At 46.7% G+C, this 15,852-nt stretch overlaps 1 protein-coding gene across 1 annotated transcript in view; it reads right to left on the reverse strand.

Annotated features, from left to right (window-relative positions):
• Positions 1 to 4,919: 4,919 nt before the first annotated feature.
• Positions 4,920 to 15,852, reverse strand: part of WNT5B (Wnt family member 5B) — a 105,922-nt gene continuing 94,989 nt past the window's right edge. Inside the window, exons 4-5 of the mRNA XM_047867898.1 lie at positions 11,336 to 11,628; positions 4,920 to 6,320 (exon numbers count right to left, since the gene is read on the reverse strand). Of these exons, the coding sequence (XP_047723854.1) occupies positions 5,862 to 6,320; positions 11,336 to 11,628 (752 nt within the window). The 3' untranslated portion in view covers positions 4,920 to 5,861. The remainder of the gene's footprint in view (positions 6,321 to 11,335; positions 11,629 to 15,852) is intronic.

Consider the following 15,852-nt stretch of genomic DNA (forward strand, 5'->3'; position numbering starts at 1 on the left):
ATGACCCTAGCTGAAATCAAGAGTCCGATGCTTAACTGACTGAGCCACCCAGGTGCCCCTTGGATGAATTCATAAACTCCTCTACTTCATTGACCCTGAACCACTGTAAGGTCACAGGATGGTGGAGAGAGCCCTGGCCCAGGAATTTGGCATAAGGTTTAGGAGAGATTCAGAGTCACTTCCCATGGCTGGAGCTGGAGCTTGTTAACTCAGATTCTGTTGGCTGCCACGTTTCCCCATGAGGGGCAGAGGAAGCTGGTCTGCAGAGGCACAGAGGAGAGCAGACCACAGAGAAGAGTGAGGAGGAGGGAGAGAGAGCCAAGGTATCTGCCTTCAGCCCCACAAAGACCCTGGAGTCAATGAGACTCTCCTAACTCTTATACTACCTGACTCCCTTTAAACTGATTCAAGTTGATTTTTGCTGCTTACAACTGTGAGAGCACAAACTACACAATGGCCTGGGCAGTTAATCTCATCTGTTCAGTAAGAATCATCATTCATTCATTCATTCAGAAAATATTTACTGAATATTCCTCTGCGCTAGGCACTTTTTAAAGTTCTGGGAGACATAGCTGGAAGCACGGGAGATTTTTCAAAATCCTTTCTTCATGAAACTTCTCTTCCACTTAAACAGTCTCTGGAAATGGTATAAGTATATGAGAGAAGATATAAACTTCAAATCATGTACTAGCCAAAGGACTGATTGACCCAACAGATAGGGCACACGCCAGGCATCTTAGAAAATGTACTGGAGGGCCAGGGACACTTAAAACAATATTCATTCCTTTTAGCTTTACAATATGATTGGATTAAAAAAGGTTCACCCTTGCCATTTGCAACTACGTGGATGGAACTGGAGGGTATTATGCTAAGCGAAATTAGAGAAAGACAAATATCATATGACTTCACTCATATGAGGACTTTAAGATACAAAACAGATGAACATAAGGGAAGGGAAGCAAAAATAATATAAAAACAGGGAGGGGGACAAAACATAAGACACTCTTAAATATGGAGAACAAACAGAGGGTTACTGGAGGAGGTGTGGGAGGGGGATGGGCTAAATGGGTAAGGGGCACTAAGGAATCTACTCCTGAAATCATTGTTGCACTATATGCTAACTTGGATGTAAATTTAAAAAATAAATTAAATAAAATGGTTAAAAAAAAAAAAGCTTCACCCTTTCTATAGTGTCTTTTCTTTTACATCTTAGGCCCTTTCCGATGCTTTGCTGATAGGCCCCACACCTAGACAAACTCTCTTGATAGATACTGTGATTTCCTACCTGCTTTGGCTGTGGACAGCTTCAGTCTATTTTCAGTTATCATGGGGAGCAGCAGATAATACACATAAGTGACACATTAAATTCACAGATAATTTTAAAATCTAATTTTAGCCACTCCTTTTCCCACTCATTTATCAAAACTACTTAGGAGGCCCAAATGAACTGATTTGGTTCTATCTTCTGTTGCTGCCTCTGGTAGAGTTGCAAATGAACAGATTGAAGAGCAAAAGGCAGGCAGCAGGAGGGAGAAAGCAAAGAATGTGGATAATCTACAGGATGAATGCCCAAACTCTCAATCTAGAAAATTAACCGTGGGAGAGCTCAGTCTTCCCTGTTGCCTGTCTGACCCTCATATCTCCCTACTTATGGGCAAATTACCCATAGTTCTCATGTAAAACCAGGAATGAAAGCAGCCTTTACTTATTGTTTTGGTATAAATACAGCACAGGGATTCCTTCGCTATAAAGGAGTAAGAAAAATATTTAGCAAGCATGTCTCTGGTGGCCCTTCTCAGCTTCCCAACATCCCTTCTAGAGATAGGAAGTTTGTCATCACTAGCCAACCAAGGCACAAAGATTTCCAATAAAGATGGACAATCCACATCCTGCAACATCTCAGCCAGAAAAAATGATGGTTATTTTTACTTTTTTTTTTTTTTTACAGCTTCCTTGCCTCAAGTGCCTCCCCATCTCTCTTCCCAAATTAATGAAAAACATTCATTCCTGTGTGCATGGGTGTGCATGAGCACGCATGCACATGCCCACACACCCACCCACAGACACACATACACACACTGAAGTTCTCCCAAAATACATGTGACCAGTGTCAGTGGGGTCTGGCTATGCGTCAGAGCCTGTTTTAAGATGGAAATGACTATTTTCTTCCACCTTCTCTGGATCGTGTGGCTCTCTGCCCAAGAAATAGATTTCTTTTTTGATAAGCTACTGCAGCTGTGAGATCTGTATCTCGTGGAGCAATCTCAACCACAGATGTCTTGCTAGCTCCTAGAACTCCAGCAAATGACAAAGCTTAAGTAAGACAGTGAGCAGAGCAGAATTTCAGAAGCAATAACTAATTTGGGGTTTTAATACAAATAGCAGGTTTTGTCTCTGACCTCAGAGGATAGGCAGCGGATGACCACTGAGTTCTCCAAATTAAGGTTTCGAATCCAAGTTCTTGAGAGACTTGCATCAGAACGGTTTTATGAATGTAGGCCCACCCTCATCTTAACCCTGGTTGTGACTGCGTTCCTACCCTCTTATCTACTTTTTTAAAAAATGTTTTTTAATGTTTATTCATTTTTGAGAGACAGAGAGAGACAGAGTATGAGTGGGGAAGGGGCAGAGAGAGGAGACACAGAATCGTAAGAAAACTCCAGGCTCTGAGCTGTCAGCACAGAGCCCGACGCAGGGCTCAAACTCACGAACTGCGAGATCATGACCTGAGCTGAAGTTGGACACTCAACCGACTGAGCGACCCAGGCGTCGCCCCCCGCTTATCTACTTTTAAGTGGAGGCAGTCAGACATACCTTTCTCCGAATTTTATCTTGAAGACAAGGTGAATACATGCAGACAGTTAAGCAAATATGACCGTACTATATTTGTAATAGATCTGTAGGTTTCCCCCGACCAGTCCTAGGCAGAAGAGGGAGGTAGAACATCCCAAGGCAAATCGGTTCTGCTCTATGCCAGAATGTTCTTTCCCCTCTCAATAAAAAGGATCCCTGAGATGGTTAGGACTGCTTGGTCCAGGCATTACATCCAATGCAGTACACTTTCAGTTAGACTCTAGGTTAACCATAATAAATTTCAGGTACCAGGAAATAATCCTGCACAGCGTTGCTGAGACGACTCAGATGCCCGTCTCCCTGTGGATGTTGGGCTCGCTTTTACTGACCGTAGGTCCAGTGTAGTGTCTGGAACACCAGCAGAGGATCCCCTCAGGGTCTTGTTAAAGGTTCAGACAGTTGTTCTGGCTCCACTCCAGACCAACTGAATAAAAATCTCTGATGCTCGAGGCCCAGGCCTCTGCATTTTTACACACACTAGACTTTGGGACCTACTCAAGATTTGGAGGCCCTTATCTGGAAACCCAGGAGCAGGAGATCTGACTGCCACCTTCTGTTCCTGCTCGAACACTGTGTGGTTCTGAGCAGAATCTCACTTTCTTAGGTTGGTATTTTCCAGCCACATTCCTACAGCATTACTGGTCACAACACAGACAACCGCCAATTCATCAGGATTTAACAAGCATGTAACTATTACTCCATCCCAATCTATTTTGAAGGTTAAATCTTTCCTAACCTTGGTGGTCAACGGGTGCAACAGTCACATTGGTATTGGAACATATGACTTGCTTTCTCAAGAAAACATTTAATATTTACTCAATCCCCTTGCCATGACTCTGCAGGAAAACCTCAACACAACAGGGACGATCTATCTCCTTTTCACGAACGTGAAAGTCACTTTTTGTGGACCAGTCACTCTCACCTAATTTCCTGAAGTTTCTAAAGATGAATTGGATTTCAGCTCTTAGACACTTTGAGCACCTGACATAAGGTAACTCTCCAGGAGTTAAAACAGTGATGTAGGAAATAATGCCAGCCAGTGTTTCAAAACCCTTATTGTTATGGCTGGTCTGTGTGACCACGTTAGTTTGGCTAAATGCCAACTAATGAAGATGAGGACACAGCGTTGATCTTGTGTATGCCAGATGAGTTCAATCTCTTTTTCATGGACTACTCATCTTGAAAATGTCAACCAAAGGAATCTGAGTAATAGTGTGAGGAGCAGTTACTAGTGAAATAACCCTAGGTCTGGTGTTCTTTGATGTCGAGTCAGAAGGTTCTTTAGGTACTGAAGATACAAGCAGTATACATGGCCATGAATACCCTCAGACAGAACCTCTTTTACATTGTTTTGCAATATAATTTGTTCATTACAACCCAAAACTCCTTTAATTCCATTATTTCCCCAGAAGTAAACTTTTCTAGAATAAAACTGGTGTTTTTATGTGGTTACTTACTGGGTCACCTGCAGGCTAGCCACTCCGTTGCACCTGGATCAATGTGTCTCCCATAACTACTTCCTCCTGTTCTAGAATACAACATCTCCCTTTGTGGATCACCCCTGAACTCTGTCTCCCTCTCTCTCCCGTCTCCACATCCTGGAGTCCAAGACAGGAGATCGCAACATAGAGAAGGCTGCAGAGAGTGTCCCCATCACCTGTGCTTTACCAAGGACCCAGTGACCAAACCAGGGATAACTGGGTGGGCTGTAAAATGGAAGAAGGGAAGGTAGACATGAGGTTTAAACTGAAATCTCTGAATTCTTTGCTTATAATTGTGATATTTTTTTTCATAATAGTAATGCTAATAGCTATCATTTATGAGTATTTAACTTTGGGCTAACCCTTGGGGAGAGTGCTTAAATGCATAAACTTACTTAATTTTCATACTATTCTGTCTCCAACCACCAGGCTAGAGTTCTAAAGCATTTCCATACCCTTACCTTCTCCCATACGTGCACCGTGGAGCAGGGTTCTAAGGATCAGATCAAACATAAAAGGAGACTCATGAAACATAATCGCATGTCCAAAAAGGAAAGGGAGAGAAATTCCAGTGAAGGGTATTTAATATCAGAGAGAAACTGTACATCTGGGGCAGAGATGAAAAGATGGTGCTGGGCCAGCGGAGCCTGACTTGGCCACGTGCCCTGTCATTGGTGGGGCCCCCGTGATGGAGGAAGTGACAGCAACACCCCAGCTGCCCCTCCCTGCGGGAGCACAGTGCAATGTTTGCTTGGTCCAGTTACGCTCCTGGCTCTCTGCAGCTGTGGCACAAATACTCCGTTCACATCTCTCCTAACAAGTCAGGCCAAGGGACTCGCTTTCCCCTCGGCGCAGGGAATGGGTGGCAGGAGCTAGTGAACTGTGGAGGGAGAATAATTCTCGCTGGAAAGTCAGGCCCAGGAGTCTGGGGAGATGCAGGTCTACTTCGTGGCCACCGGTCAGAGATGACATAGGACCTGTCCTCGTTCCTGTAACTGTGGATTCTGCAAGGGTGCACATAAACCCAAGGGTAAGCAAGCCCTGGGCCTCTTACAGAAATGATCGGTTTTCTGGACAAGACCCTGAGGATGCGATGGTTTGAGCTGAGTTCTGCCACCTTGCACAGGGCCTCCTGGCTAACGACGGGGGTCACAGGGCGGCTGTCCACCCAGCAAAGACTCCAGACTTCAGACAAAAGCATCTTCTCCATGTAACCACCATGAGTCTCCTCGAGGCCGTGGTGGCCTGACAGTGAATATCCCCGAGTCCCTACCCACTGCGACGACCCACCAGAGGGAGGGGGAGAATCCCCTTTCCCCACCCACCCAGAATAGAGAACCAGCACAGTTCAATCCTCAAAGGTCTCCAGCGTCTCTTAAATAAGCTTTCCTTTCCATTTTCTTCTTTTAATTATTTATCATCCATCCATTTATTTATACAAATATAAAATAGATTTATATAGATTTCTATAATATAAACTTTGTGAGGCAGAGCAGAGGCGAGGCCAGAGGAGTGGGCCCTCGCTGGCTATTTGCACACATACTGGTCGACGATCTCAGTGCATTTCCTGCACTTGACGAAGCAGCACCAGTGGAACTTGCAGTGACAGCGCTCCACCTGGACACTCTTGAACTGGTCGTAGCCACGGCCACAGCACATGAGCTCGCAGCCGTCCATGCCCTCCGAGGTCTTGTTGCAGAGGCGGCCCTGAGTGCCCAGGGAGCCTGTGGTCTCGTTGCGCAGGCAGTAGTCAGGGCTGGCGTCCACGTAGACCAGGTCCTCCGGGGTGGGCTGGTTGAAGCGGCTGTTGACCAGCTCCAGCTTGCCTTTGCGGGTGATGCGCATGGCGGCCGCGCTGTCGTACTTCTCCTTCAGCTGGTCCCCCACCTTGCGGAACTCGGCCAGCTGCAGCCAGCACGTCTTGAGGCTGCAGGACCCTGAGACGCCGTGGCATTTACAGGCCACGTCTGCCATCTTATACACAGCCTGAGGGGAGGAGAAAGGAGGCAATGAGAGGGAGCATGCTGCTGGAAGATGTCAAGAGGGTGGCTGGGGGTGCCACAGGCCAAATACTGAAGATGGCTAATGGTTGGGGAGGTGAGGATTAGTTTTTCAAAAGTATAGAAAGATCTTTCCAGGATCCTCAGTCACCCAGATCGAAAGTGGATAAAGGGAGCACCGCATAGAAAAACACAGGGGAGGCAGTGTCTGTGTCTGATCAGCTAGAAGGATGGCATCTGGTGCACTTGCCCTTTCTACTTTGCCCATTTCTTTTTTGTGCTTTTTTTTTTGAGAGAGAAAGGGGGCATAAATGAGTGAGGGGTGGGCGAGGGATGGAGAGACACAGAAGTGGGGCTCAAGCTCACAAACCGTGAGATCATGACCTGAGCCAAAGTCAGATGCTTAACCAACCGAGCCACCCAGGTGCTCCCTTTTTCCCATTGCTTATTACTTGAAACTTGTTATGATCAATGTGTCATCTTTACCATCAGGAAAACAGGGATATTTCTATCTTGACCAAAGTCTCAGACAAACAAACACAAACCAGCAAACAGTGTCCAGCTTTTGCATCATATGGAATACAATCGGGGAAAAAAAAAATCCAGTCGTACTGCTAGCCTGTCACAGAAACTGCTGGCATGGCCCTGGTTAGCAAAAAGCTCTCTCTGACTCTGCCAAATCCCCTAAGAACTAAACAGTCCCTTTTTCTGTGTTAACATTTGGTCCTCAACTCCACAGTCACAGGGGCCTCGCCACACACCACACGGTGTTTGTGAACAAGACCGTTTTCTTGCACCACAGCACCCGCAGACCCCCCCCCGGAGGGACTGAGTGTGGAAGCAGAGAGGTAAGGCCCTGTGCACTGCAAGTGTAGGTCAGTGGGCCCACTAACAGAGGTGATGTATTTGAAAACAAATCCCTGAAGCCACTGAACCACAACAATGTGGAGTGGATTTGAACTTGGGTTATCCCAAATCAAAATTTTAAAAGCAGGCGCAGACCAAAAAGCTGCTTACAAAGTGCTTTTCAATGAAAGCATACTGATGCATTGTGTCCAATAGCCCTGGAGGCAGGCCCGGGTGTACAGATGGCAAGATAAAAATGCAAGCCCGCTGCAAAACATTTTCTTATGCCACAGCTATTGTCATGGACGGAGTCGGGACTCATTTTTTCAAGGGTTTCTCTAGGATTTCTTTTCAAGAGTCCCCAGATTGTGTCTTTATTCAGCACTGTGCAGAGACCACTGCAGGTGCAAGAAATAGCTTAACCATCATCAGCTCATCTTACTTTTGTCAAAACTCTTCCTGATTTTTTTTCTGGTGTGGAATTATCCCCACTATTTTGTGGTGGAGGAACTGAAGCTCTAGAGAGGCTCAGTAATTTGGCCAGGGCCACCCAGAAGGGAGTCAGGATGACTAGCACTTTTGCACTCCAATCTTGGGGCTTAAAAACAGCTTAGGGTGGAGAAGGAAGGAGCCTCCTCCCCAGCGTTAAAGGACCAGCACTTGGCTGGCAGCTCCAGGCCCAGGGCATAAAGGAACCAACACCCCATTCCAACAGGCACTTCAAAGACAGGGTCTGCAATTACCCTCTTCTGGCACAAATCCCCCAGTCTGAGCCGGGGCCTGACATTCCTCTGGAAATGGTCCTCGGTTTGGAGAGGGAGGTCAGGCATCTGGTGCTGCTGGAAAGAGGAAACATTAAGGGCCTAAAACCGTATACCCCACCACTAAGTGACCAAGGGAACAGGATAAGCATCTCTACTGGAAGCAAACACTTAGGGAGATTTGGGGAAGGAGAGCCGGAGACGACTCCGCAGAGTAAGAACGGAGCTTTCGTAAAACAAATCCAAGAGGAAGAGTGTCACGGATCTTCACTATGCAGACATTCATTCCACCCTTCATCTATGGAGACACTGTAATATTTGTATATTCAAATAGTTTACTATTGATAATATATATAAGCTCCTCTTACAGGAAAGGGGGGGGGGCGGAAATCTCAATGTTTAGCCTTTTCTGCTAACTGAAAAAGCAACAAAGTTTTAAAATATTTTCTTGGTTCTACATCTTGCTCCTTGGCAAAGCCCTAAGTCCCTCTTCTGCACTAATGGTGTGACTGAGCTTGGTAACTGATAGGAATGTCACAAGAATTAGGCAGCTTTTATCTGGAAAATGCTTAAGCCCTTGAGTGACAAGGCAGTATCAACCCACTGCTCTTGCCATCGATGTCTAGAATGGGGTTACTAGAGACTCTCAAAGGCCAAGAGAAATTGCTTGCAAAGTATGCCCAAGATTTATTCTGTGGCCAACATGTCAGATCCTAGATAGTCTGTTAAAAAAATGGTTTGGGGCTCCTGGCTGGCTCAGTCGGCGGAGTGTGCAACTCTTGATCTTGGGGCTGTTGTGAGTTTGAACCTCATGTTAAGTGTAGAGATTACTTAAAAGTAAAATCTTTAATTGGTCGTAGAATACGAGTGCAGGAAATTTTCAATCCCTGCCGCCATTTTAGTCTTTCTTAAGGAACTGTTTGTGTAGGTGTGAGAAGGTGGGAGGTGAATACCTTTGGCCTCAGATGGTGATTGATGGCAGAGGCCTGCTCCTCAGAGAGGGGAGAAAAAATAGAGAGGGACAGGAATTCCCAACCTGGAGCAGACAGGAGCAAAGGGAGAGATAAAGGCTGTGGAAGAGGTGTGGAGACTGGAGGAAGGGGGCCCAAAGGCAGGGAGACAGACAGAGGAAGACAGGAAAGGTGTGTAAGTGAGAAACAAGGCAGATGGAAGGAAGGTTTGCCAAGATAAGGGCCAGAACAAACAAACAAACAATTAAGGGCAATAAAATGAGGAGCCAGCAGAAGTGGGGTCAAGACTGTGACTGAAATGGAGTCCAGATTAGGATGAATGCCTAGTCACCTCAGCATCTGCCACAATGCCCCAAGGATAGCACAGAGCAGAGACGGGAAACAGCCTTCCATGAATTTGACCTCTTCCTAGGAGGCAATACGGGGGCTTTGCTCTGCACATTTGCATGCGCCCACTCATGTAAAGCACAGTGAGTGTTGTTTCAAAGAGCTATAGATGGAATCCCTGTCCTCAGGAAGTCACAGCCAGTGGGATGAGGTAGAGTAAGGAATACCTCAAGAAACATAGCAACTGCTCTACTGTGGTTCAGAGGCAGAGAGACTACTAATTATGGGGGGTGGGGAAGATTTTAAGGAGTAGGTGCTGTTCGAAGTGGGATCTTGAAAAATGGATAGAATCTGGGCATTCAGGAGATAAAGTGAAGATCCTAACCTTTTTTGCCAAATGTCTCATGGTAGATACGCAAAGAGTGGCAAGCAGACTGCCAAACAGAGACAAAGTCCTGGGGGACAGTGGAAGGAAGTGGCCCTGGAGATGCCCTGAGAATGGAAGATCATCTAAGACAGTGCTGGTCTCTCTGCTCTGGTTTGTACTGGAGCAACACCCAGAATTCCTAACATCACCACAGATTAATACCACCCCCCACACCCAGATCCATAACCACCCCCCCAACCCCAGATTCAGCCTCCGGGTATGGGCTTTGTAAGAAAGACAGTGGCCAAGTAACCAATTCTAATTTCAACTTGACATCACACTATTGATGATACTAAGTTTACACAAGTGCACCATGTTCTACCAAGCCAACATCACAGATCCCAGTTCCTATAAAAGACATTTCAGTTCCGTTTATTGAATATGTGTTCCTATGAAACATGAGTTGATTTTTTTAAGTTGATAAACTTTTTAAGAAATACATCCATATCCTATTGCTGAATCACCAATGAACCAACATTAAATTTCTCAATTTATTTCTTCTCAAGAAGCTGCTGGCCCCACTGTTTAATGGGTTCATCTCTGGTGTCCCTACAGTACCTTGCAAACTGGCTTGATGCAGACCTGAGTGCAGACAGAGCTCCCAGAAAGAAGTCTGTGTGGTTTCCTAAGAGGTCTGCAGTCCCCTCGCCCTGTGCCAGGAGGGACTCCCACCACCCAGTGCTCAGACCTCAGACCTCTCTAGGAGGAGACCTGGACGCACATCCACACTCCCCTGCACACGGGATGTACCAAACCAGCAGAAGGAGAGCTTCTGCCCCAGCGAGCCCTCTGGTTTCCTGCAGCAGAGACAGATCATGTCGGGAGCAGCAAAGGGAAGGGGAGGCAGAGCATGTGCTCAGCGGTGAGGCCTTCATGAGCGAGGGGCAGGCAGAGAAGGCCCGTGCTCCTCAGCACACCACAAAGGAAAGCTAGAGCCATCGCCCAGGTATGCTCTGCATGTGCAATAAACCACGCTCACCTCAAACCCCACATTATAGTTTCCACTGAAACGGAGGCTCACCCAGGTATGCTCTGCATGTGCAATAAACCACGCTCACCTCAAACCCCACATTATAGTTTCCACTGAAATGGAGGCTCACCCAACAGTCACGTCTCACATCACATTGGTGACACAGCCTTGAGAAGGTGGTTACCCATCCTGCTTCCACTCATGCACAGAACTGTGTTTGATGTTAGCACTTGCACGTGCTTTTGGATTGGGCTTCTGGATACGCATGGTGGCAGCTCTTAAAAGTCAGCTCTGCTTTTACCTGAGCCTCCAACAAATCATAAACCCTTGGCTAGGTCAAATGGCCTAAACTTCCCACCATCCTATCTGCTCACGTTACAAAGGAAGGGCAGACAAGAACTCTACTCTGTATGCCTGGAATCCTGATGGCAAGGAGCCTCCTAAGTCCCATAGGGACAGATGTCCTGTGAAAAATAAATGAGGTTTATAAAAATTACACCTGCATGTGTCTGTCGGGAAACAGAGCCTTGTGAAATGGAATGGGGCATTAATGCAGGAATCCAGGTCAGCCACGGTAGGTAAGAATCACCATGGTCAGACCTACCCCCTTTTTCACAGCCAGGCCACTGTTCCTGGCTCAGCCCAGGAAGAAGCCAGGGACCCCACGGTATGTGTGGAGGTGGGAGAGCTCCAGCTTACCCTCCGACCCGCCTCATTGTTCTGCAGGTTCATGAGTACTCGGCCCTGCTCCTCCGACCCCTTGGCAAAGTTCTTCTCCCGCTCGCGGGCATCCACGAACTCCTTAGCAAAGCGGTAGCCATATTCCACATTGTCCCCACAGCCGCCCCACAGCCAGTCCCGGGGAAGGTCCTTGGGCCGCGCTGTCCGGCTGCAGCCACACGTGGAGAGCTCACCCTCGCGGCAAGCTCGGCTGATGGCGTTCACCACGCCTGCCGCGCTCACTGCGTAGGTGAAGGCCGTCTCCCGGCTCCCTGCAAGAGAAGGCAAGAGAGGTGGTGAAGGATGCCAGCTCTCTGGGAAGGCCCCTTCCTTCCTTCTGTCTCTCCTGGACCCAACACCATCGCCTGGGCCTTAATACTCCAGGGGAAATGATGTCAGGAGAAGCACCTTTCACTTCCCATGGCTCTAATGGTCAGAAACTTCTCCTGATAATGAGCATAAATTTGCCTTCTCGGCCCTGTGAACACACACAGTAGAATGAACCCCTCCAGCCTTGGCCCACACTAACATCCATTCCAGGGAAGGGTACATAGCCAGCAGATTCCTAGGAGGCAGACCTAAGTGGAGGGGACAGTGGGCATTAAGGAGTTTATAGAACCTGTGGGAGGAAGATGAGACAGAGTAGCAATCATGGGACCAATAGTAAGACTGTATCCTAACACAAACCTCTCCCTCACAGATGCCAAGTTCTCACCACTCTATGGGCCATGCATCTGCCTTTTTTATTGCTGCCACTATCTAGTTAGATAGTGGCAAAGACCAGGAGTAGAAGTGAACCCAAGTTACAATGTCCAGGATCATCCAAGCTGTTTCCCTCTGTCTTCTATGGGGTCCACACTGCCTCCCAACTCATGAGCACTGGGAAACCACATCTATAGGATCCTCAGCATGGTCTCTCCAAATATCCAAATCATTCCCAGTAGAAAATCTGAACTGTATTCCTCTAACCACTTAAAAACTCATATGATGTAGGAGCGCCTGGGTGGCTCAGTCGGTTGAGCGTCCAACTTGATTTCGGCTCAGGTCATGATCCCAGGGTTGTGGGACCGAGCCCCACATCAGGCTCAGCATGGGCTGTGCACTGAGCATGGAGCCTGCTTGGGATTCTCCCTCTCTCATTCTCTCTCTGCCCCTCCCTCACTTGCATGCACACTCCCCACCCCCAAAATAAATAAATAAACTTAAAAAGAGATCATGGGGCGCCTGGGTGGCGCAGTCGGTTGAGCGTCCGACTTCAGCCAGGTCACGATCTCGCGGTCCGGGAGTTCGAGCCCCGCGTCAGGCTCTGGGCTGATGGCTCGGAGCCTGGAGCCTGTTTCCCATTCTGTGTCTCCCTCTCTCTCTGCCCCTCCCCCGTTCATGCTCTGTCTCTCTCTGTCCCCAAAATAAATAAACATTGAAAAAAAATTAAAAAAAAAAAAAAAAGAAGTTTAAAAAAAAAAAAAAAAAAAAAAGAGATCTTACTGAGATTAACAAAACAAAACAAAAACACAAAAAACTCCCGTTATGTTCCACTTCAATAAAAAAATGTTATGAAAAAATAATATTCAGCCACTAGGGAAATGCAAATCAAAATCACAGTGAGATACCACTGTGCACTCATGAGGATGGCTATAATCAAAAAAGCAATAGTAAGGTGCCTGGCTGCCTCAGTGAGTACAGCATGTGACTCCTGATCTCGGGATTGTAAGTTCAAGCCCCACAGTGGGTGTAGAGATGACTTAAAAAAAAATAAAAGCTTTAAAAAAAAAGGCACTAGTAACAAGTTGGTGAGGATATGAGGAAGCTGGAATGCTCATGTAGTCCTAGTGGGAACCTTAAGCTTTGGAAAACAGTCTGGCAGCTCCTCACAAGGTTAAACACAGAATCACCATATGACCTAGCAATTCCACTCTTAAGATATATCCAGGATAAATAAAAATACACTCACACAAAAACTTATACATGCATGTTCAATGAAGCATTATTCATCATAGCCAAAAAAATGGAAAGAGCTCATATTGTCCATCAGTGGATGAATGGGTAAACTCAAGGTGGCATTATCCAAGCGGTGGAATATTATTTAGCCATACAAAGTAATCGAGTGCTGGTACAAGCTGCAATGTGGATGAACCTTGACTCATTATACTGAGTGAATCACTTAACATTTTTTAAAAGATTTTATTTTTCAGTAATCTCTACACCCAACATAGGGCTGGAACCCACAACCCCGAGATCAAAAGTCACATGCTCCACCAACTGAGCCAGCCAGGTGCCCCTAGCATTTGGCATCTGTACTAAACCAGATACAAAAGACCACATAGTGTATGATCTCATTTATATGAAATGTCCATAATAAGAAAATTCATAGAGGCAGAAGATTTGTGATGGCCTAGGGTTTCAGCAGAAGGGGAAGGAGGGAGAGTGATTACTAACGGGTATGCAGGTTTTTTCATAGGGTTACAAAAATGTTCTGGAATTGGACAGTGGCGATGGCTGCACAATCCTCTGAATATACACCAACCTGTATGTACTCTTTAAAATGGTGATTGTACAGCATGTGAATTCTGTTTCAGTAAGGCTGTCATAATAAATACCACTCATAAAAACTCAGGTATGGAAGAAAAGGGCTAGGTTCTTAGCAAGAATCTGAGATCCAATCTTGATCTCAGGGATTAAACTAGGCAGAATCTTCTGTTCTCCATTTCCTCCTCTCTTGAGTCTTGTGGTCAGAAGCAGACATCCCATAATCCTGTCTTGGCAGGTGGACAGGGAAGTGGCCTGCATTCATCAATAGGTCTAGAGTGATCTCTCAACTTTGCCCTATTTCTCAATTTCTGGGCAGGACACGGTGAAGCTTGCAACCAGACCAGACTGGGCAAGTCAGTGTTTCTCAAGTAACCAGGGGTCAGCTTCTGGTCAGATGTGGACTAGGAGCCACGCAAGAAAAACCCAGGTGATGCAGGAAGTCACTCTCATGATTCAGCCATCAAGCTCAACATGTAGTCAGTGCTGAAACCACTGGAGCTTTATCTAATCTAGGGTAGTCAGACTATGAGAATGAGCAACCAGGATGCTAGGGTGACCAAAAGGCCTTTAGGGAGGAGGGCCTAGGCCCCTCTTTGAGGGATCCATGTCTAAGAAGTCTTGCTAAAATGGAGCCTCAAGCCCCTGACTGGGCCTTCTGGGACAGGAAGGAGCCTCTGATCTGCAGCCCAATGACAACCCACCCACCGTGAGTCTTCCTTTCATGCGTTTTTCAGGGGAGCAGGCTGGATTTTCAAGGCAACCTATCCCATCCCATCATCTATTAATGACTCTACTCACCAGAATATTCTTTCTTACAGTAAGTTGAAAAATGCCTCCCTATAACTTCCACCCACTGGAGCTACACTGTCTAATCCCTTTCCGTTTGACAGCCTTTCAGCTTTTGAAAACAACTGATACGCTTTTTATGTTTTCTCTTTTCCAGGCTACACGTCTGATTTCTTCCTCGGTTTTTTAGGAAACATGCTTTTCAGAGCCAAATCACTCCTCCCAGAACTGCCTTTCAAAATAACGTACCTGCAACTGAGCGTAATACTGCAGCCACTATGTGCTCTGATGGTCCTGGTCTGTCCTGATGGTTTCAGATCCCAGTCTGTCCTCAAGTGGATTAGCTGTCCTTGCAATTACTCTGCCTCTTTTGGTTGGGGGCATCATTAGGTACTGAGTGTGGGTAGCTCCGCATTCAGGGGGAGCATTTGGGTCCTCCGACAGGCCTGGTTAGTACAGACCATAGTGCCATTCCAGAAAGCAAGACATGATGCAAGGCTTCAGAATGGACGAGCAAGGTGGGGAGTTTCTCTATATGTGGAACAACTCAGAGTGGAAACTCAAACCATCTCAAGTAAAAAGTCTAAGAAACCAGCAGCCATGGAACTGCTGGAGATACCTGCCATCTATTCCCTAGAAAGAGACAGCAGGACAGTTCCATGCTCTCTGTCTCTGCTCCACACCCACTGCCAGGAAGGTGCCCCCATGTTCCCCTGACCAAGGCTGGGGGCAGTGTCAGTAGCTCCCTCCAAGCTACTCTGCTGCCCTCTGCTGGTGGAGTCTTGCAGCAGCTTCAAAAAAGGCAGGACTTTCTGGGAAGTTGTAACACAAGATAGCAGACAGAAGACTCACTAGGAGCCACCCTGGGCCCAAGGGGATGACTGGAGGATAACTTCCTGGGTAGTATAAATCTGTCTGCAGGGAAGCTACAAAAAGAAACTGTGGAAAGAAGGCAAGCGGAGGGTTCCATTTGTAACAGAATAGCATACAGAGACAATGGTAGGATCTGCTTTCATAGGTCATTCCCCCAATCAAATCTGGATTCTTTCCTGAAGTAAAGCTCAATTCTTGGCCTTCACTCAAACAAAATTACACATGAAAAGGATCTAGCCAATGTCAGGCACACATGAGGTCCCAAAGAAACAGGAGTTCCCTTACAGTGATTAGTGGATGCCTCTCTC

The sequence above is a fragment of the Prionailurus viverrinus genome, chromosome B4, assembly GCF_022837055.1.
Source record: "Prionailurus viverrinus isolate Anna chromosome B4, UM_Priviv_1.0, whole genome shotgun sequence".
NCBI classification, from domain to species: Eukaryota; Metazoa; Chordata; class Mammalia; order Carnivora; family Felidae; genus Prionailurus; species Prionailurus viverrinus.